The following is a 22,894-nucleotide window of genomic DNA, read 5'->3' as shown; positions in this document are numbered from 1 at the left end:
GAGCTTTTCACAATAACTTCATTGCAGTATTAATGTTAGCCTACATGTGACAATAAAGATTATTGTTATTATTAAATCCAGACCTGGGGCGGGATTAACATAGAACATAGAAAAATACAGCTCAGAACAGGCCCTTCAGCCCACGATGTTGTGCCGAACCTTTGTCCTAGATTAATCATAGATTATCATTGAATTTACAGTGCAGAAGGAGGCCATTCGGCCCATTGAGTCTGCACCGGCCCTTGGAAAGAGCACCCTACCCAAAGTCAACACCTCCACCCAACACTAAGGGCAATTTTGGACACTAAGGGCAATTTATCATGGCCAATCCACCTAACCTGCACATCTTTGGACTGTGTGAGGAAACCGGAGCACCCGAAGGAAACCCACGCAGACATGGGGAGAACGTGCAGACTACACACAGACAGTGACCCAAGCCGGAATTGAACCTGGGACCCTGGAGCTGTGAAGCAATTGTGCTATCCACAATGCTACCGTGCTGCCCTTAAGAACAAATAAATCTACACTATATCATTTTACCGTAATCCATGTACCTATCCAATAGCTGCTTGAAGGTCCCTAATGTTTCCGACTCAACTACTTCCACAGGCAGTGCATTCCATGCCCCCGCTACTCTCTGGGTAAAGAACCTACCTCTGACATCCCCCCTATATCTTCCACCATTCACCTTAAATTTATGTCCCCTTGGAATGGTTTGTTCCACCCGGGGAAAAAGTCTCTGACTGTCTACTCTATCTATTCCCCTGATCATCTTATAAACCTCTATCAAGTCGCCCCTCATCCTTCTCCGTTCTAATGAGAAAAGGCCTAGCACCCTCAACCTTTCCTCGTAAGACCTACTCTCCATTACAGGCAACATCCTGGTAAATCTCCTTTGCACCTATTCCAAAGCCTCCACAGCCTTCCTAAAATGAGGCGACCAGAACTGTACACAGTACTCCAAATGTGGCCTTACCAAAGTTTTGTATAGCTGCATCATCACCTCACGGTTCTTAAATTCAATCCCTCTGTTAATGAACGCGAGCACACCATAGGCCTTCTTCACAGCTCTATCCACTTGAGTGGCAACTTTCAAAGATGTATGAATATAGACCCCAAGATCTCTCTGCTCCTCCACATTGCCAAGAACTCTACCGTTAACCCTGTATTCCGCATTCATATTTGTCCTTCCAAAATGGACAACCTCACACTTTTCAGGGTCGGAGAATCGCTGGGGGGGGGGGGGGGGGGTGAAGCGTGAATCCCGCCCCCGCCGGCCGCTGAATTCTCCTGCACCGGAGATTCGGCGGGGGCGAGAATCGCGGCCCGCCGTTTGGCGGGCCCCCCGACGATTCTCCGGCCCGCGATGGGACGAAGTCCCGCTGGTTCTATGCCAGTCCCGCCGGTGTAAATTGGACTAGGTCCCTTACCGGCGGGACCTGGCGGCGCAGGTGGGCTCTGGAGTCCTGAGGGGGGCGCGGGGCGATCTGGCCCTGGGGGATGCCCCCATGGCGGCCTAGCCCGCGATCGGGCCCACCGATCCACGGGCGGGCCTGTGCCGTGGTTGCACTCTTTTCATACGCACCAGCCATGTTAGCCTCCGCGATGGCCGACGCGTAGGTGACCCCCCCACCTACGCATGCACGGGGATGATGTCAGCAGACGGTGACGCTCCCGCGCATGCGCGGACCCGCGCCGGCCGCCGGAGTCCCTTCGGCCCCGGCTGGCGTGGCGCCGAAGGCCTTCCACGCCAGCCGGCGGGGCGCCAACCACTCCGGGGCGGGCCTAGCCCCTAAAGGTGCGGAGGATTCCACACCTTTGGGGCGGCCCAACACCGGAGTGGTTCACGCCAATCCATCCCGCCGGGAACCCCCACCCCGCCGATCACGGGAGAATCCCGCCCAGTTACCTTTCTGTGGTTGAGGCAAGTGTCTTGTAGGTGAAACCTTGCTTCTGTATATATGACTGCTCTTTTGTTTGAATGTACAGGCAATCCTTGGTTACCAACCCTGGCATTATTTTTTGTGGCAAGGTTGGAGGTTGGTGTGGAGTTTGAATTGGAACAGGCCAAATTGTAAGTGGGTAGAGCTGTATGTGAGCAGAGCTGCGGAAAAGTCCTCATTCATAGAATCATAGAATTTACAGTGCAGAAGGAGCCCATTCAGCCCATCGGGTCTGCACCGGCCTTTGGAAAGAGCAACGCACTTAAGCCCATACCCACATCTCTATCCTATCCCCGTAACTCAGTAACCATCCTAACTTTTTGGGCACTAAGTGGCAATTTAGCATGGCCAATCCACCTAACCTGCGCATCTTTGGACTGTGGGTGGAAACCGGAGTACACGGAGGAAACCCACGCAGACAAGGCGAGAAAGTACAAACTCCACACAGAATTGAACCCCGGTCCCTGGAGCTGTGAAGCAGCAGTGCTAACCACTGTTCCACCGTGCTGCCCTCCACTGTGCCACCGTGCTGCCCTTTCAGCTTCTCCATTTGAACGTGGTTTTAGCTAATTATACACGTTGTCTTAACCTTAAGGCAATGAGCTATTCTCTTGAGCTATATCTCAAGGTGAGTTAGTCCAAGTGTTGAATAATAATTGGTCACTTAACTGGCTACCAATTTATCATTGAGACAGCCTGATTAAAGCCCTATTTACTTATTCAGTCAAGGTCTCGATGTTCATGATATCTTTTAGATTGCCTGGGGAGGCAGCATTTTACAACTTTCATAACTTAATACTAGTCTTCTTAAAATCAAGTGTTAACTGTTTACAACTATAAAACATTACAAACTTTTGTGTTCTAGGTTATAGTACCAGCCTTACTAATACATCTATTGATTAATTGCTTATTTTTTAAATGTCTCACAATTAAGGCTCTCGATTTAACTGGTTTCCAATAACGCAGGAACTAATTTAGTTCTTGAAATGGCTTCTTATCTCATTGTTAGCACAACATGGCTTCTGAGCATGTTAAGTTTATTATGCCAAATAACATATTGGTTGAGACCACAAAATGATTGTCATGCTAAAATTATTGATCTTGAAACTACCAATCCTATCTAGTAAGTAAACCTCATGAGGCACAGGCGAAACCTATGAATTCTGGGAGGAATCTCTGCTAGTTCCATCTAATTCAATAAGGAGACTAGTGGTATATTTCGATTGGCATTAGGAACATAGGATTTAGGAGCAGAAGTAGGCAAGTCACTCCTTCGAGCTTGCTCCGTCATTCAATCAGATCATGACTGATTTCTTCCTGGTCTCAAAGCCACCTCGCTACCTGTTCCCCATATCCGTTTAACCCGTTTTCCTTTCAGAAATATATCTATCTCTCTCTGGGAGGCTGGTTTAGCACACTGGGCTAAATCGCTGGCTTTTAAAGCAGACCAAGGCAGGCCAGCAGCACGGTTCGATTCCCGTACCAGCCTCCCCGAACAGGCACCGGAATGTGGCGACTAGGAGCTTTTCACAGTAACTTCATTTGAAGTCTACTTGTGACAATAAGCGATTTTCATTTCATTTCATTTTCATTTTCATTTCTTGAAACCATTTAATGGTTTGCACTCCACCGAGTCTGAGGCTGATGATATGATGATATAGACAGAAAACCCTTTTGCATGCCCATGTGACTGTGGGAGCTCCCTTTTCTATGAAGGCATATGCTGCCTCTGTGTCCAACAGCCCTCTGAAAGCATAGTACACTTGTCGGTGACTTCCATCCTATTGTTCCTGAAAGGCTCCAAGGCCTGTGGACGAAGCAACTGCTGCTATGGTAATGTGCAGTGCTGGGCCGTAGTGGCCAGAATGCCAATGGAAAGCAGCATCGCCTTGATGAGAGTGAATGCTTGATCTTGATGTGAATCCCAGCACCACGCTTGGTCTTTCTTAAGTAGGTACCTCAAAAGTTTCTGTGACGTGTGCCAAATTTGGCAAAAAGCTTTGTCAGCTGGTTTACTATCCCCAGTGGATGCTGTAGATCAGCGACCGAGGATGGGGTGGGGAACTCGGTAGCCTTGGTTCTTTTATGTGCCAGGCCCCTATACTACAATATACACCATCCTGATTTGGAAATATATCGCCGTTCCTTCATCGTTGTTGGGTCAAAATGCTGGAAATCCTGTACTAAAAGCACTGTGAGTGCACCTACACCACATGGGCTCGAGCGGTTAGGGATAGACAATAAATGTTGGCCTTGTTAGTGCCAAAAATCTCATGAACAAATATTTTTTAAAAGCTCAAACAGCCCCACTCTTACCTACCTTCCCAGAGCTGGATGAGCTGTACGATATTATGGCAGCTGGGAGGCTATCCTGGATGTGTGTTTTTGGCCCACAGCTCCCTGACCCACTACTACTAATAAGGCTTGGATCGATGGGATACTCAGGTTGCCAGCAAGCATGCTTGGCCAGCTGGCTGCTTAAACAATGCACATCAAGAAAACCTACCCCGTGTATCTTTTTAAATGACACTTTGGTATTTAGATTCCGTAATGATATGTGTGATTAGAATATCACGTGCACTGCTTTACCTTTTACAAATTATGTGATGTACATTTTATGATATCTGTTGTGCTTTATTATTTCTTTATTTGTTAGTCTAGTCGGCTGTGATTTATCGTGAAAATAAACGCTCTGCTTCTCTTGCTAATGTTTCAGTTATAAGGTTTTGTTTGAGGGGACATTTGAGGTCTTTTATTTTAACTGTTTTATGCAGTTAAATTGCTTCATCACAACATAATATATTTAGTTCCTATTCATCTAACATAATATCTGGTCCTAAAATACAAGCGATTAAGTGGTTGTTAATTGCTTTTGATAACAGTGCAATGATGAAAGGGTTATTGTGTACAATAGTTAATTATGCTATTCCCTAGCAGATAACAAGTGGTTCCATGAACATTCAGTAATTAGTTGCTTTGATAATTTTCAACCTTGTTCCACAGTGTACCCACAATCAAATTTGTAAGTAAAATTCCAATTAATATTCACAATAACTTTAGCTGCATGATGCCTCCTGAGTGATGGAAGAGATAGATCACCAGATTCAATTCTGCAAAAGCTTTTTGTTTTTATTTGCTGTTTGTTTAATCCTTGTTGCAAGGTTGTTCAAACTGATGATCAACATTTTTACTGCTGGAACGCTTGAACAGAGTTCATTTACTTAACTCTTTTTTGGCCATGTTGTACATCTTCTTGTAAAATGGGCAATCAGGTATCACTTTTTCTCCCATCCATACATGTTATATCTGTCTGCTGTTGAAGGTTTAAGAGATGAATATCTATGTTTAAATTAATTAATATTACTAACATGCATGGTAAACCCATTGATCAGCACTTTTTATGCTTCATTGGAACATGGTACTCTCAAGACAAGGATAGTTAATATCTTTGATGATGAGTAGCGAGTTGGATATCTTTATTTGATATCTTCGTCAATATTCCTTTTTTAACCACAAGTCAAAGAATAGATCCACTGATCATTTGCTGCTTATCAGACTATTGAGATGGTTAGCATTTTACCAGCCAAAAGAAGAAGACAAGTTGGGAGACAGGAGCAGCAAAAGAATGATGGTGAAAGATATCAGGATGGAGCTCCAATATGTTTATGTTGCTGGGGATATTCCCAGCTGTAGGAATGGCAGCAGGTCGGCTGCTCACCAATCAGATGCAGGCAGTCAAATAAGATAATTAATTATCTTATTGACAGCCATGTTACTAGCATCAGAACCAACTCCAGCCATTTGGGGAGTCTGCCTTCAGCATCAAGGCAGCATCTCCGAAGTTTGCCAGAGGCCCCATGCCACAAGGAAAGACCCAGCCAGGGCCCTGTTGGAGGAGCCGCCCTTTCAATTATCAAGGCGTGCCTGCCTGATCCCAGCACAATGGAACAATTTGTTGAATCTCTTTTAAGGACGCCTCAAAAAGACCGTCTTTTTCTTCTTGGCAGCGGCAACCTTGATCACTGGTGCTGCCAAGGCTGCTGAGCTTCTTTGCCCTCTGCTTGGACAACATTCCTGGCTTTGGCTTCTTTATTGGGCACTGCCAGGCATATTGCTGCCACCATCTCACTGCCCTCGCATGTGGAATCCATGCTGGATCCTGACATTGGGATTTAGCTTGTGCAGGCAAAATCCCAGCCTCCACCTATGAAGTTGATTGCACTCCCTAAGTAATCAATTATGAATGGTTTGCGGTGTCATGAGAATGTGAGAAGTTGCTACATAAATGCAAGTTTTTTTTCTTAATATGGAACCCTGTTTCATTAATATCCCAAAATGTATCTGCTGGAAATAGGCATCCCTTTAGGTCAAAGTAGAGGCATTGAAATTAATCTTCAGATTAGCAGGTACTGGTAAATCCCAAGCTTCTCCCCTTGGGGAGAGGGTAGGTTATCAAGGCCAGAACTGTCCTTTTTAATTAGTTTAGTTTTAATCATTCAACTATTGTTACTGCTTCTTGAATATTTGGGCCTGCCAAGTGACACAAACCAGGGGTGTCTGACAAGTTAAATTTGTGCTGTTTTAAGTTTGAAAAACCATGGCACATCGGTATCTAGTAAACACTCCACATTGATAGAAGCAATTAATGTTTCTTGTACATACAAGCAGTCTATTTAAGATATGTAAGAGGAGATTTTATTTAGTACTTGCATGTAAGGCATCACATGGGACAAACACCAATAAGCAAATCAGACATGGAGGATCACTTGCCTGTAATATAGTTAACCCAATTTTCCTCTGTTTAAGTTAACGGTTGGAAAACTAGGTGGGCTTGTTTTTGGGAATGTGATTCTTTGTGTCTTATTTTCTTATGTTTTCTACCTCCATGTTGCTTTATGCCCAAATGCTAAAGATGAAAAATCTGGCCCATGGTGTTTCATGTTTTCCACTGCTTTCTGTTATCAGGATCAATAACTATGATAATTGTATTTTACTTCCTGCTTCCCTCCTAAGACATAAATATATCTTGCTGATACCCGCAGGTTTTATCTTCCGCGGAAATTTTCTGAGTGCAACTTTGAAGATTATCGGGCATTTTTGAACAGTGGTGGTGGTAACTGTCTCTTCAATAAACCTACCCGTGTAAGTATCAGGATTTGTCCATTTCATTTTACTGTGGTCCCTATTGTTTGCAAGCTCATCTTTCCTCAAAAGCGGAATCGAAGAAGTGCAAACTCAGCCAGAACGATCCATTCATGGTTTACTAAGGCAGTTAGGCTAGTATTAGTATAGTGGGTTAGAATCAGAAAATTAGAATCAGAAAACACTGCCTGAAGTTGAGGGAATGGGACCAGTTGAGCTCTGAGATCTGGCATGGACAAACTACACTGTAATCATTCCAAGATTCTAAAGTTTTTGTTATATTTTGTGTTACACTTCATGGGCAATAATTTGATCTGAAACCATTTACTTTTTTGCTTTGATTCGTAAGTAAACGGTTATAGATACACAGAACTATGGCTCTTTATATTTGAAGTTTGACAACATACATGTGTCCAGATCTTATTGACCTTCAGAGATGCAGAGCCAATCAATAAGGATCATCTTGGTATCAGGAATGATTTTATGAAGAAAGGTTAAGAATGCTGTGCTTGTTTTCTTTGGAAAAGCTGAGAGTTTGAAGCATCAAATGCAAGTAATTTGACAATAAGAGTACAGATAAATTATTCATTATTGTGAGAACTTTAAAATTATGACAGACAAAAACTGAACATTGGAAATTTAATATCTCGCACGGGGCCAAGGGGTGAGAATGCTTGTCTTCCCCGTGCTCCTTCCGGAGTACGAGCTCCCCCACTAAGGGTGGGATACCTCAATTACCCAGTGTATATAAGGTTGGCCCGTAAGGCACAGACCAGAGAAGTATCTGGTCAGGGTTTACCGGGCCATTCAAACCTCTCCATGTGATCAAACCCCCATTACCCCTTACTCCGGAGTCAACCATTCTCACCAAGAGAAATCAACCAAGGGACACTGAAAAGATAAAGCAAAAAGATCTACCCAAAATGGCCACCAGGCGAAGTCAGAAGACTTGACAAAGGAAAACCAGCAGACACCAACAACAGACTAACCCAAAGCCCATCCCAGCCTCCCCCTCCCAATCCCAAAACCACTGACGACAATGTTACCTGTTTGCTTGGGAAAATCACATTATCATTGCTCACACTGATATTTGCAATGATTACAGAACCATCAAATTTACAGTACAGATAGGAGGCCATTCATTCAGTCAGGACTTTGTGGGCTGTTTGAAATAACATTATCTTAATCCAGCCTGCTCCAGCTGTTTCACCAGCACCATGTAAATTCATTCACTTCAAATACATTTCAATTGTTTTTTGTTCCTATTCAATCTGCTTCCACTGTCCATTCAGACAGAGATTTACAGTTCACAACAGCCCTCTTGTGTGAAAATAATTATCTTCAGCTATGTCTTATTTGCTAATTATTTGAAATCCTTGTCCTCCGGTTAATGACAATCTTGCCAGAGGGGAAAAAAACTATTTTTCTTTACTCTTATCGAACAATTCTGTATACTTCTATTCATTCCCTCCCAAGCCTTTTCTGCACGAAGCCTCCCATTATCCCTGCCCAATCCATACCCTTCTCTTTTTTTAAATTTTCCAATTAAGGGGCAGTTTACCATGGCCAATCCACCTACCCTGCACATCTTTGGGTTGTCGCGGAGTGACCCACACAGACACAGGGAACACTTCTCTTAGTGATCTGCTCCCTCGTTCCCCCATCCTATTCTATCACCCCCGTTTTCACCCCATAATCCCCTCCTGCATTCTCCTCTCTCCTATATTTGCCCTCCCAATTCCCCTTCACTATCCATTCCCCGTCAATTCCCCACCATAATTCTCCCTCCTGTATTCTCCCCTACATATGCACCACTATGTCATTTCCCTTCACACATTCACCAATTCCATTGTTCCTTTAATCTCGTATTGTGTTTATGTTTGACTTCCAGAGACAGAGAAAAATATGATGGCACCCAATAGGGCCTCCCCGTACCAGCCTCCCCGAACAGGCACCGGAATGTGGCAATTATGGGCTTTTCACAGTAACTTCATTGAAGCCTACTCGTGACAATAAGCGATTTTCATTTCATTCATTTTCATTTTCAGGTTGCAATTGTCCAACTGGTTGCCCTGTTGTGTTAAGTGTAACTTATTAACTTACAGCATGTCCACAAACCTACAACAGATTGCACCCACTAGCCATTTAATTTTTATTATTGTCACAAGTGGGCTTACATTACCACTGCAATGAAGTTACAGTGAAAATCCCCTAGTCGCCACATTCCGGCACCTGTTCAGGTGCACAGAGGGCGAATTCAGAATGTCCAATTCACCTAACAAGCACGTTTTTCGAGGAAAGCGGAGCACCAGGAGGAAATTTGTGCAGAAATGGGGAGAACGTGCAGACTCCGCACAGACAGTGACCCAAGCGGGAGTCAAACCTGGGACTCTGGCACTGTGAAGCAACAGTGTTAACCACTATGCTACCGTGCTGCCCCTATTTTTTAATTTAAGTATTTGCGTTTTATTGGGAAGATGCCAAACAATTTACAAATAAGGTGCAATCACCTTGCACAAACTTATCAGGGAAACCAACAGTTTGGTTCACACAAATGTCAATTTCCCTTGCATGACTAGTCATATTTATGTTTCAGCATGTGGAATTGACAAAGTTTAGGGTGGCACAGTGGCGCAGTAGCTAGCACTGCTACATCATGGCACCGAGGACCTGAGTTCGATCCTGGCCCCGGGTCACTGTCCGTGTGGAGTTTGCACATTCTCCCATGTCTGCGTGGGTCTCATCCCCACAATCCAAAGATGTGCAGGGTAGGTGGATTCGCTGCGCTAAATTGACCTGAACTGGAAATAAAAAATGCAAGTAACAAATTTCTGTAATTGATCTAACTGCCAAATTCAATGAAGTGTGCAGGAAAGCACGACAGGAGCAACATCAGGCATACCTAAAAATGAGATGGCAACCCGGTGAAGGTACTTGTGTGCCAAACAGCATAATGAAAATGAATGAAATGAAAATCGCTTATTGTCACAAGTAGGCTTCAAATGAAGTTACTGTGAAAAGCCCCTAGTCGCCACATTCCGGCACCTGTTCGGGGAGGCTGGTACGGGAGCAGCAAGTAGCAAGTAATAGACAGAGCTAATCAATTCCACAATGAACGCATCACATCTAAGCTCTGCAGTCCTACCATGCCCAGCTGTAAATGGTAGTGGACAATTAAAACAACTCACTGGAGGAAGAGGCTCCACAAATATACTCATCCTCATTGATGGAGGAGGCCAGCACATCTGTGCAAAAGACAAGGTGGAAGCATTCGCAACAATCTTCAGCCAGAAGAACCGAGTGGATGATCCATTTTGGTCTCCTCTGAAGACCCCCATCATCACAGATGTCAGTCTTCTGCCAATACGATTCACTACACGTGTTATTGTGAAAGGGCTGAAGGCACTGGATACGGCAACGACTATAGACCATGACAATATTCCGGCAATAGTACTGAAGACTTCTGTTCCAGAACTTGCCACACCCCAGCCAAGCTGCTCCAGTACAACTACAACACTGGCATCTACCCGGCAATGTGGACAATTGCCAAGGCGTGTGCTGTACACAAGAAACAGGACAAAACCAACCCAGCCAATTACCGCCCAGTCTACTCTCCGCAATCAGCAAAGCGATGGAACGAGGCATCAACAGTGCTATTAAGTGGCACTTACTCAGCAATAAACTACTCATCGGTGCTCAGTTTGTGTTCCACCAGGGTCACTCAGCTCCTGACCTCATTACAGCCTTGGTTCAAACATGGATAAAAGAGCTGAATGCCAGAAGTGAGGGGAGAGGGACTGTATTTGACATCAAGGTAGCATTTGACCGAGTATGGCATCAAGGAGCCCTAGCAAAATTGGAGTCAATGAGTCAGGGGTAAAACTCTCCGCTGGTTGGAGTCATACCTGGCACAAAAGAAGGTGGTTGTGGTAGTTGGAGGTCAATCATCTCAGCTCCAGGACATCGCTGCAGGAATTACTCAGGGTAGTCTCCTTGGCCCAATCATCTTCAGCTGCTTCATCCCTTCCATCATAAGGTCACAAGTGGGGATGTTTGCAGATGACTGCACAATGTTCAGCACCATTCGCAACTCCTCAGTTGAAACAGTCCATATCCAAATGCAGCAAGACCTGGACAATATCCAGCCTTGGGTTGACAAGTGGCAACTTACATTCGCACCACACAAGTGCCAGGCAATGACCATCTCCTACAAGAGAGGATCTAGCCATCGCTCCTTGACATAGAACAGCATTACCATCACTGAATCCCCCACAATCAGCATCACCATTGATCAGAAACTGAACTGGATGAGCCATATTAAAACTGCGGCTATCAGAGCAGGTTAACAGCTAGGAATCCTATAGTGAGTACATAAGAACATAAGAACTAGGAGCAGGAGTAGGCCATCTGGCCCCTCGAGCCTGCTCCACCATTCAATGAGATCATGGCTGATCTGAGTAGCTCACCTCCTGACCTCCAAAGCCTGTCCATCATCCACAAAGCACAAGTCGGGAGTGTAATGAATACTCTCCACTGGCCTGGATGAATGCAGCTCCAATAGCACTCAGAAGTTCCACACCATCCAAGACAAAGCAGCCCGCTTGATTGCTACCCCTTCCACAAACATTCAATCCCTCCACCACCAGTGGTAGCCGTATGTACTAATTACATGATACAGTGCAGTAACTCGCCAAAGTTCCTAAGGCGGCACCTTCCAAACCCACGACCACTACCATCCAGAGGGACAAGCGGTTACCCTCAAAGTCACTCACCACCCTGACTTGAAAATATTTCACCGTTCCTTCTGTCGCTGGGGCAAAATCCTGGGGCGGGATTCTCTGACCCCCGCCGGGTCGGAGAATCGCCGGGGGCTGGAGTGAATCCCTCCCCCGGCGGTTGCCGAATTCGCCGGCACCGGATATTCGGCGGGGGCTGAAAATCGCACCGCGCCGGTTGGCCGACCTCCCCCCCGCAATTCTCCGGCCCGGATGGGCCGAAGTCCCACTGCTCGAATGCCTGTCCCGCCGGCGTAGATTAAACCACCTCCCTTACCGGCTGGACAAGGCGGTGCGGGCGGGCTCCGGGGTCCTGGAGGGGGGCGCGGGGCGATCTGGCCCCGGGGGATGCCCCCACGGTGGCCTGGCCCGCGATCGGGGCCCACCGATCCGCGGGCGGGCCTGTGCCGTGGGGGCACTCTTTTCCTTCCGCCTCCACCACGGTCTCCACCATGGCGGAGGCGGAAGAGACTCCCTCCACAGCGCATGCGCGGGGCTGCCATGAGCGGCCGCTAACGCTCCCGCGCATGCGCCGCCCGGAGATGTCATTTCCGCGCCAGCTGGTGGGGCACCAAAGGCCTTTTCCGCCAGCTGGCGGGGCGGAAATTAGTCCGGCGCGGGCCTAACCCCTTAAGTTTGGGGCTTGGCCCCTCAAGATGCGGAGGATTCCGCACCTTTGGGGCGGCGCGATGCCCGACTGATTTGCGCCGTTTTGGGCGACGGTCGGCGGACATCGCGCCGATACTGGAGAATTTCGCCCCAGGAACTTCCTTCCTAACAGCACCGTGGATGTACCCACACCTCAGGCACTGCAGCGGTTCAAGAAGGCAACTCACCACCACCTTCTGAAGGGCAACTAGGAATGGCCAATAAATGCTGGTCTAACCAGCGACGCCCACATTCCGTAAATAAATGTTTTTAAATACCGGGAGCAAATGGGCTAATTACCAAAAATAAGATAAGGCTGACGCCAAGGATAATTGTAGAAGCAAAAATTAAATACTAACAATGAACTGAAATAAAGGAACACTAGTATCCCCTTTACAAACTAATTCCTCTAGTGTATGACTGCTGCTCATTTTTGTTCAGTAGTTGACTGAATTTACAAACATCGACTAATCAGGATTGATTGCAGCCAAACACTGCAATAATAAAACATTCCATAAGGTATTGTAATTGCAGTAAATTCACTATCGATGCGGTTCGAACAATTAGACAAATTTATTTTTCCTATCAATAATGCAGACTGGAGATGCAAAATAAAGGCTGAGATTTAAATTGCTGGTAAGCTGAGGAGTGGAGCCACTGAAGAGTTGAGACGTTCACAGGTGGAAACTTCAGCAATTGAGCAAAGGGGAAACATTTAGTTTCTGTTCATAATGAGGCCAAATCCAAATGCTTTCTCCTTCCATCCTGTGGAAAAGGATGACTCCTTTCACGAACAACTTGTACAACAGCCTCAGGGAAGTCCTTAATGAAATGTGCTACTGATCTGCTTTATTTTTTTGCAGCCATCTCAGCAATTCTTTCAACCACCTCCTTCTGTCCGCTGGCTTGCAGCTGTCTGGAGGTTGCACAGGTGACTGTTTAAATCGCAGCTGCAAGGAAGCTGCTGGTATGAGGGCAATCCCACCACCCTCAATTGAACATCTAACCATCCAGCAGCCCAGTAATTGGCTGCACCTCACAAAATATGGGAGGAAGTCTTCTCACCCTGTCAAGCATGTTTGAGACCCAGATTCACCCCTCATGTCGGGTCCCCAAACTGAAAGGTAAAGTTGTGCCTTTGGAACCCGATTTTCTCTTTGGAGACGGGAAGCAGGAGCTGGGCCTGTTTTTTGGGTCCGAAACCTACATTTGGCAGGAAACTGATTGAACATCAGATTTTCCCTTCATTGATAGGGCGATGGGTTCCCTGAACATTAAAGCTAGTGGGGAGTAGGAATGGAGGCAGGCTGCAGACTTGCGAGGCAGCCATCACTGAGGCTGCTGGTTGTCCTGAGGAAGAGATTTCCTGTCACTGCCCTACGTGGTCCAGAGATGATACAGGGAGCCTGGCACACATGAGTGGGAGGTTCTGTTCCAAAAGGGTGGCAGTGGAAGGCCAACTTCTCATGACTTAGGGGCACCTCTTTGTTTGGCATCATCTCCCCCTGTCTACGAATCCTTCTTTTCTCTTGAGGCACGGTCAATTGGACAAAGACGATAGTTGAATCCAACTGAGGCTTTATTGCTATCAGATGTGTGGCCTCCCACAGCAGCTGGCGAAATGGCTTCTGGCTGAAGGACACGCATATTTATACCCCGCCTCCTGGGCGGAGACAGCAGGCAGGGACTACTGGCGAACCTGTAATACAGGTCCTACTGTACATCACCTAATACTGGTACAACAGTGGTTTACCACATCTCTTACCTTCTGCTCCTCATCCAATGAGCTGTTCTCTGTCAGGGCCTCACTGTCCTCAAAGTCCACACCACACAGCAGGCCCATGTTATGGAGGGCAAAGCAGGGTACCACAATTACTGAGACCTTTGCAGAAGAGCATTGCTCTGTACCATCTGACCGCTTCAGGTATCAGACCCAGAGCCCTCTGAGACTGTGATGCTCCATCAATTGTGACTCCAATGTCATTGGGTAAAGAGGGTTTCTGTCACCTGGCTGATGCATCAGTGTTCAGCGGCTTGTGAGGATGCAACAGGGGTTCACACTGATGCAGGCGCAGACCTCTGTGACCATCTTGCAGTTTCTATTGGCACAGGTTTTTAGTCATCCACAGGTCTTGTTGCAACTGCCTGTGGATCCTGCGCTAAGAGTAGTGTCTCTTTTAACTTCATGCCCCTGTCCCTCTCCTCTGGCCTCCTGATGCCTGGCACTCTATCTTTCTTGAGCAGACTCCTCACCTCCAATGGCCTTGATTCCTGAGGATGCGGCACTCTTCCTGGTGCTCTGGTGGAGTCCAAACAGCTGTGCCCACTGCTTCGATGCTGATACAGTAGCAGATGATGCCAGGAGTGGGACAACTCCCTAAACTGGCCACATTCCTAATTCTGGATCCTGTCCTGACCTGTGATCTCCTGCTGCAACTTTATCTTCAAAGGGTTAAGTCCTTTAACCTTTGAAAACCATTTCACTTACCTTTTTGAACTGTTCCCGCGTCCACAACCTGCGGCAGGTATGGTCCTCCCCTCCATGCGGTGGCTCTGATTCGGACAGCTGCTAAGCATCAGCCACCTCTGGAAAAATTGCAGGAGATGGGCTTCAAATAAGCCCACAAGGTTGTTAATTGGCCTGATAATAGGTGCACGCGGTCAGTGTTCTCCCCTGCCCCCGTGGAAATTGGGAAGGGCATGAGTGGAGGTGGAACCCAGAAGGAAATAAAACAGCAAAAATCTGGGAAATAGGAATACTGGCCCAAACCGGTCTTGTGTGCCTTAAAATGGACTTCAAGCTGTGATGTCAAGACCATTTTTACATTGGCCCACCTCAATTTGGATCTGATTGGAGCTGGGAAATCTCTTATTTGAGATGGTTATTGCCTGGCACTTGTGTGGTGTGAATGCTATGTGCTACTTATCAGCCCAAGCTTGGATGTTGTGCTAGTCTTCCTGCATGCGGACATGGGCTGCTTCAGTATCTATTGAGTTGCAAATACTACTGAACCCGGCAGTAATCAACAAACATTCCCATTTTGGACCTTATCAGGGAGGAAAGGTCATTGATGAGGAACACCTGCAGCGATATCCTGGATGTGAGGTAATTGGCCTTCAACAAACATAACTATCTTCCTGTGTGTTAGGTATGATTCCAATGAGTGGAGTGTTTTCCCCTATTCCCTTTGATTTCAATTTTTCTGGGGCTCCTTGATGCCACACTTGGTCGAATGCTGTCTTGATGTCACTTCACCGCTGGAATTTAGATATTTGGTCCATGCTTGAACCAAAGCTGAAGTGAGATCTGGAGCTGAATTGTCCTGGTGAAACCAAACTGAGAACCAACTATGAGGTTATTGCTGAGACTTGATATATCTTTGAGTAACAACTTTCATCATTTTGCTGATGATTTAGAGTGGACTGAAGGGGCAGTAATTGAACAGACTTGACTTGATTTTTGTGGACAATTTTCCATTTTGTTAGGTAGATACCTTTGTTGTAGCTGGACTCGAGCAACTTCGCTCGGGGAACAGCTGGCTCTGCAGCACAAGCCTGGACTAATATTGCTGGAATACTATCCAGGGTACCATAGCCTTTGCAGTGTCCAAGCCTTCAGCCATTTCTTAATTTCACGTGGAGTGAATCGAGTTGACTGAAGACTGGGATATGAGATACTGGAACCTCATGAGGATGCTGAGACAGATCATTTGCCGGAGGCATCTGGCTAAAGATTGTTGCAAATGTTTCAGTTTTGTCTTAGGAACTGATGTGCTTAACTCCCCTATTATTGAGTACGGGGATATTTGTGGTGCCTCCTCCTCTGTTTAATTGTTTAATTGTCCATTCATGGCTGATGTACCGGGACTGTGGAGCTTAAATCTGATCTATTGGTTGTAAGATCACTTAGCCTTGTCCATTGCAAGCTTTTTCCATCATTTGGGAAGCAAGTAGTTTTACCAGGTTGACAACTTACTTTTAGATTTGCCTAGTGCAGTTCCTGGCATGCCTTCTTGCACTCTTCTTTGAACCATGGTTGGTCCCCCCAGCTTGGTGGCAATGGTAGAGTGGAGGATATGCCAGGCCATGAGGTTACAGTTTGTGGTTGATTAAAATTCTACTTCTGGAGCCCAATCCAGCTACCCCTCTGTCCCAAGGTGACCCCCAGTACCCTACAGACACCGACCGGGAGGAGGGAGCGCTGGAGGCTAATCCGGCGGTACCTGCTCTCCTGAGTCCCCGTCCTAACAATGGTACGTCTCAGGTACTAGTGAGCAAATCAGGGTGGTACGGCAAGGCATGTGCCAACGGCAAGTCGACCAGGGCCCTCCAAACCCAAGCCCGCCAGGGGCATCAAAGGACACAGGTGTAAGCAGCAGACTGCCTCCACCTCTGATGTGCATCCTGGGGACACAGATGTGGAGGGCACAGCAGACCATCACAAAGTGGGTGATTCATCATCTGGAGGGAGAAGGTCTGGTTGTGGCTTTAGATTATAATCAGCAAGTGGTTTTCTTGCCCACATTTGACCCGATATCATGTGGTCTGGATATTGAGGAATTCCTATCCAGGAATTGTGATGGTGGTGTCTGGGTCTTTGTCTGTAAGGTATACTTTGGTGACTGTAACTCTGACAGGCTGTTGCTAGTCTAGTCTAGTAGGACAACTCATTCAATTTCGGCATAATGCCTCAGCTATTAGTAAGGAGGACTTTGCAAGGTCGTCTGGGTTTTTCATTGTCGTTTCTGGTGCCTAGACCTAAACTGGGTGGTCCATTCCTTTCAGACTCCATAGTGGTTTGATAGGCCATTTCAGGGAGCATTTAATAGGCAACCAAGTTGTCCAGGGTCTGGAGACAATTGTAGGTCAGACCAGATAAGGTTCGCAGATTTCCTTCTCTAAAGAGCATCAGTGACTCAAATGGGTTTGTAAGACAATTGATGATAGTGATGTTCACCATTATGGAGACTAGCTTTATATTCCATGGGCGGGATTCTCTATTGCCCGACGCTGATATCGTAATCGGCAATCGGGCGGAGAATCCCTTTTGATGACGAAATCGGAGGCGACGCCTGTTTTTGGATGCTCCGCCCCCTCCAGAACAGCATCATCGGGGAGTATGCCGCACGCCGTTGGGACGGCCTCAGGACGTCACCTGAAGGCCCTCCCCTGATGCTCTGCCCCCGAAGGGCCGCGTTCCCGACGGCACGGGGCGCATGTGCTCTGAGTTTCCGTCAACCTCACGTGGCGGCCGCGGACTGTGTCCAGCACTGCCACAGTCGGGGGGGTGGCTGGGGGACTGGTGGGGCGGGGGGGGGGGGGGTGATGTTGTGGTGAGGGTGTGTCTAGGTGGGCACTATCTGGCAAGCTGGGTCCACACACGGCCAGCGCCATGTTGTACGGTTCGACCGTTGTAGGTCGTATTCTCCGGCCGTTTATGTTGGGAACGCCGGGTGTTATACGTGCCGCAGCTGCTAACCCGCCACTGGGCAGAGCTTCGGTGCAGGGGCGACGCCAACTCTTTCATCGTAAACTTCCTCCGGACACAGCCTTAAAATCAGAGAATCCAGCCCCATATCTTTTTATTAATTTAATTTTAATTCTACCAGCCGCTGTGGTGTAATTTAAAGCTGTGTCACCCGGAGTACCCGGAGTATTAGCCGTAGCCTCTGGATTGCTAGTCCAGTGATGTTGCCAGTCTGCTTCCACCTCATCCAACCTCTTTATTAAACTTATTTTGGAAGGTGTAGCCACTGCTGTCTGCTTCAGCTGTTACTGCTGTCTGCTATTGCTTGCAGTACTCTTACTGCTAAACATACATTTCTTAACACTACCAAAAAACCATACCCATAACACAGATTGCCACAACCCCGCCCCAAATGTCTGTCTTACAAATAGTAACGATCTCATGTATTTGTTCATGAATAGTCCATTAACATATTAAGGTGGTTTCGATGGGGAGGATTCTGGTAACATATCAAGATGGTTTTGCTCTAATCAAAATATTACGATTGGCATTCCCCAGAAATGTGGGGGCACTTTCAGATGCAGTGACTCCAAATCTGTAGATATTATTTACAGTTCTGTAGCTTGTAGCCTCACACCCAGTGTGTGGCCTTATAGCTTTGTTAGCTATCCCTTGACTAATGTATCGAGAAAGTCACTCATTGTGTCTTTGTCAGGTATCCAAGGTACTGTGGAATGCTGGGGGAAGAGTTTGACCAGTTTTTGGAAAATTGTCCAAAGCAAGTAGCCTTCTTTTACAGTACCTTTTCTTTTTGGTTTTTAAATGTTGGCTTTTAAGTTGAATACGTTCTTCCTGAAGGACCGACCACAACATGCCCCTGTCTAGCCCCATGCCTCCTACAGCCCCTATGCCAACTTAGTGCTAACAAATGCCAACCCATGTCCCCAATCATCCCTATAACCTCGATGCCAGGAATTCCCAAATCATGGGTTGTGACCCAATCATGGATGGGATCAGATCAGAGGCCCGATCACACACTAGCACTTGGATTTTTTTTGTGGTCTTTGTTTTCTGAGAGGGGAGGGAGTGAGCTCCAAGGCAACATTATCATGACCGTGCCTAATCTTTTTTCTGGCCCAGGTTTGCTAGCAGGGGAGGGGAGAGTGCCTTCAAATGTCCCCACACATGACAGGATCACATCAATGAATCCCAGTTGGAAGATCGGTGAGTGGGGGAAGGGAGGTGGTTTTGCAAATTGAGCGTTGAGGTGAAGCCTGGGGCGATAGGAAGGATTCTCTCTGCAGCAAGTTCCAGAAATAACAATTTCAAGGACCTACCCATCCATGGTTAAGTTAAAGGTAGTATCAAATTTAAAGAAAAAACATATAATTTCACAAAGACAGGTGGCAGGTCAGAAGATCGGACAGAATATAAAAAAATAGAATATAAAAGAATGACAAAAATATTAATAAGGAAAAATTAGAGTATGAGAGAAATCTAGCTATAAATATAAAGATGGATAGTAAGAATTTTTACAGATATTTAAATAAGAAAAGAGTTAACAAAGTGAGTATTTGTCCTTTAGGAAGTGAGTCTGGGGAATTAATAATGGAAAGTAAGGAGATGGCAGATGAATTGAACAGGTATTTTGCATTGGTCATCACTATAGAGGTACGAGTAACATGCCAGAAATAGCTGCAAATCAGGAAATGGAAGGCAGGAGGAATTCAGGAAAATGGTATTGAGAAAATGTTTGGAACTGCAGGCTGACAAATACCGAGGTCCCGATGGACTTCAGTGCAAGATCTTGAATGAAGTGGCTGATGAGATAGTTGATTCATTGGATTTAATTTTCTAAAATTCCCTAGATGCGCAAAGTTTCCATTAGTTTGGAAGATAGAAAATGTAACTGATGTACCGTCAATTACCACGAGACGGGAATGGTGAAACAATCAAGACTTTATTGCACAAGATGTTGTGCCTCCTGCAGCTGGAACCAGATGGGAGCAGCACAGGGGAGCATACACTTTTATACGTTGCATGCTGGGAGGAGCCAGCAGGCTGGGATTTACTGTGGTACCTGTAATACAGTGGCAGTCCCGTAATACATGTAGTGTGTTACCAGTGGTGTTCACCACATTCACCCCCTGTTTAAAAAAAGTCCGGCGTGGGTGAAGAACAACATTACAGATTGAGTCTGTTGGGGGCTGCGATCGCCTCAGTCCTGATGGTGGTGTGGGTGCCGATGTGGTCACCTGAGACTTCGGGAGCGTGTTGTCCTCTCCTTCGTCACCCCTTAGTGGATCCAGTGAGGGGACGGATACTGCTGGGGTGGGAGCTGCGGTGAGGTTCGCTGGTGGAGGGTGGGTGGCGCAGGGGTGAACGAGGCAACCGGCGGGGGGAGGAGCGATATCAGGTCGGGGGTTGTGGGTGGGGCCCAGCGGGTGCCAGGTCCCAGAGGAGACTGTGTCCTGTCGCCCGTCGGGGTGTGCCACGTAGGCGTACTGTGGGTTCGCATGGAGGAGGTGGATTTTCTCAACCAAGGGATCCAATTTATGGCTCAACACATGCTTCCGGAGGACAGGTCCCGGAACTGTCAGCCATGTTGGGAGCGAAACCCCGGAGATGGACTTCCCAGGGAAGGCAAACACACGTTCGTGAAGGATCTCATTAGTAGCGGTGCACAGGAGCAACCGGATGGAGTGGAGCGCGTCGGGGAGGATCTCCTGCCAGCGGGAGACCGGGAGATTTCTAGACTGAAGGGCCAGCAGGACGGCCTTCCAGACCATCCCGTTCTCCCTCTCCACCTGCCTGTTTCCCTGGGGGTTGTAGCTGGTCGTCCTGCTCGAGACGATGCCTTTGCTGAGCAGGAACTGACGCAGCTCATCACTCGTGAAGGAGGATCCCCGATTGCTGTGGATGTACGTGGGGAAACCGAACAAGGTGAAGATGCTGTGCAGGGCCTTGATGACCGTGGCAGAAGTCATGTCAGGGCATGGGATGGTGAAAGGGAAACGGGAGGACTCATCAATTATGTTGAGGAAGTACACGTTGCGGTCAGTGGAGGGAAGGGGCCCTTTGAAGTCCATGCTGAGGTGCTCAAAGGGGTGGGAGGCCTCAACCAGGTGTGCTCTATCTGGCCGGTAGAAGTGCGGCTTGCACTCCGCGCAGACTTGGCAGTCTCTGGTCACGGTCTGACCTCCTCAATGGAGTAGGGCAGGTTGCGGGCCTTGACAAAATGGAAGAACCGGGTGACCCCCGGGTGGCAGACGTCATTGTGGAGATCCCGGAGTCGGTCCACTTGTGCGCTGGCACATGTACCGCGGGATAGGGCATCAGGGGGCTCATTGAGCTTCCCCGGGCGATACAAGATCTCATAGTTATAGGTGGAGAGCTCGATCCTCCACCTCAAGATCTTGTCATTTTTGATCTTGCCCCGCTGCGTATTGTTAAACATGAAGGAAACCGACCGTTGGTCAGTGAGGAGAGTGAATCTCCTGCCGGCCAGGTAATGCATCCAATGTCGCACAGCTTCCACAATGGCTTGGGCCTCCTTTTCGACAGAGGAGTGGTGAATTTCGGAGGCATGGAGGGTGCGAGAAAAGAAAGCCACGGGTCTGCCCGCCTGGTTGAGGGTGGCGGCGAGAGCTACGTCCGATGCATCGCTCTCCACCTGAAAGGGGAACGTCTCGTCGACTGCGTGCATCGTGGCCCTGGCGATGTCCGCCTTGATGTGGTTGAAGGCCCGGTGGGCCTCAGCCATCAGGGGAAAAACTGTGGGCTTGATGATTGGGCGGTCCTTGGCCGCATAATTAGGGACCCACTGGGCGAAACATGAGAAAAACCCCAGGCATCGTTTCAGGGCCTTGGGGCAGTGGGGGAGAAGGAGTTCCAGGAGGGGGCGCATGTGGTCGTGGTCGGGCCCTAGGACTCCATTTTCCACTACGTAGCCAAGGATGGCTAAGCAGTTGGTGTGGAACACGCATTTCTCCTTATTGTAGGAGAATCCTCTAACCCAAAAAAAACCAACCGTTGTAAAGATCAACAGGACGGCTCGAGGGCAGGTAGAAGTAGAAAGAAGTTGAACCGTGACGTCACAGCCTGCAGGTAAGGGATTGGCTGGTGACTGGTAAGTAGTTTTTATTTTATTTTCCCTCAGGTGTCATCGTGCGGGGCGCAGAGGTTGCTGAGTGAGTGCTTGGTGAGAAGGGGAGTGAATAACAGGTAAGCTCTTTCTTTTTCTTTTTTTATCGAGATGGGATGGCAGGGAAGGTAGTGCAATGTTCCTCCTGCAGAATGTTTGAGGTGAGGGACGCCATCAGTGTCCCTTCTGATTTCATCTGTGGAAAGTGCACCCATCTCCAGCTCCTCAGAAACCACATTAGGGAACTGGAGCTGGAGCTGGATGAACTTCGGATCATTCGGGAGGCAGAGTTGGTCATAGATAGAAGCTTCAGGGATGTAGTTACTCCGAAGAATAAAGATAGATGGGTGACGGTGAGAGGGGCTGGGAGGAAGCAGTCAGTACAGGGATCCCCTGTGGTCATTCCCCTTAGTAACATGTATACCGCTTTGGATACTGTTGGGGGGTGAGGGACTCACCAGGGGTAAGCCATGGGGTACAGGTCTCTGGCACAGAGTCTGTCCCTGTTGCTCAGAAGGGCAGGGGGGAGAGGAGCAGAGCATTAGTCATTGGAGACTCCATAATTAGGGGGATAGATAGGAGATTCTGTGGGAACGAGAGAGACTCGCGGTTGGTGTGTTGCCTCCCAGGTGCCAGGGTCCGTGATGTCTCGGATCGTGTTTTTGGGATCCTTAAGGGGGAGGGGGAGCAGCCCCAAGTCGTGGTCCACATAGGTACCAACGACATAGGTAGGAAAAGGGATAGGGATGTAAGGCAGGAATTCAGGGAGCTAGGG

The 22,894-nt window shown here is 47.5% G+C and overlaps 1 protein-coding gene across 10 annotated transcripts in view; it reads left to right on the top strand.

Annotated features, from left to right (window-relative positions):
* adam22 (ADAM metallopeptidase domain 22) overlaps window positions 1-22,894 on the top strand; it is a 588,297-nt gene that overhangs the window by 342,455 nt on the left and 222,948 nt on the right. For all 10 annotated transcript variants that reach the window (XM_072508619.1, XM_072508628.1, XM_072508623.1 and 7 more), the window contains exon 15: window positions 6,986-7,085. In XM_072508619.1, coding sequence (XP_072364720.1) covers window positions 6,986-7,085 — 100 coding nt within the window. The remainder of the gene's footprint in view (window positions 1-6,985; window positions 7,086-22,894) is intronic.

This window comes from Scyliorhinus torazame, chromosome 6, assembly GCF_047496885.1.
Source record: "Scyliorhinus torazame isolate Kashiwa2021f chromosome 6, sScyTor2.1, whole genome shotgun sequence".
NCBI lineage: Eukaryota > Metazoa > Chordata > Chondrichthyes > Carcharhiniformes > Scyliorhinidae > Scyliorhinus > Scyliorhinus torazame.
Note: the sequence above shows the minus strand (reverse complement) of the source record. Positions and strands in the feature narration are given on the sequence as shown.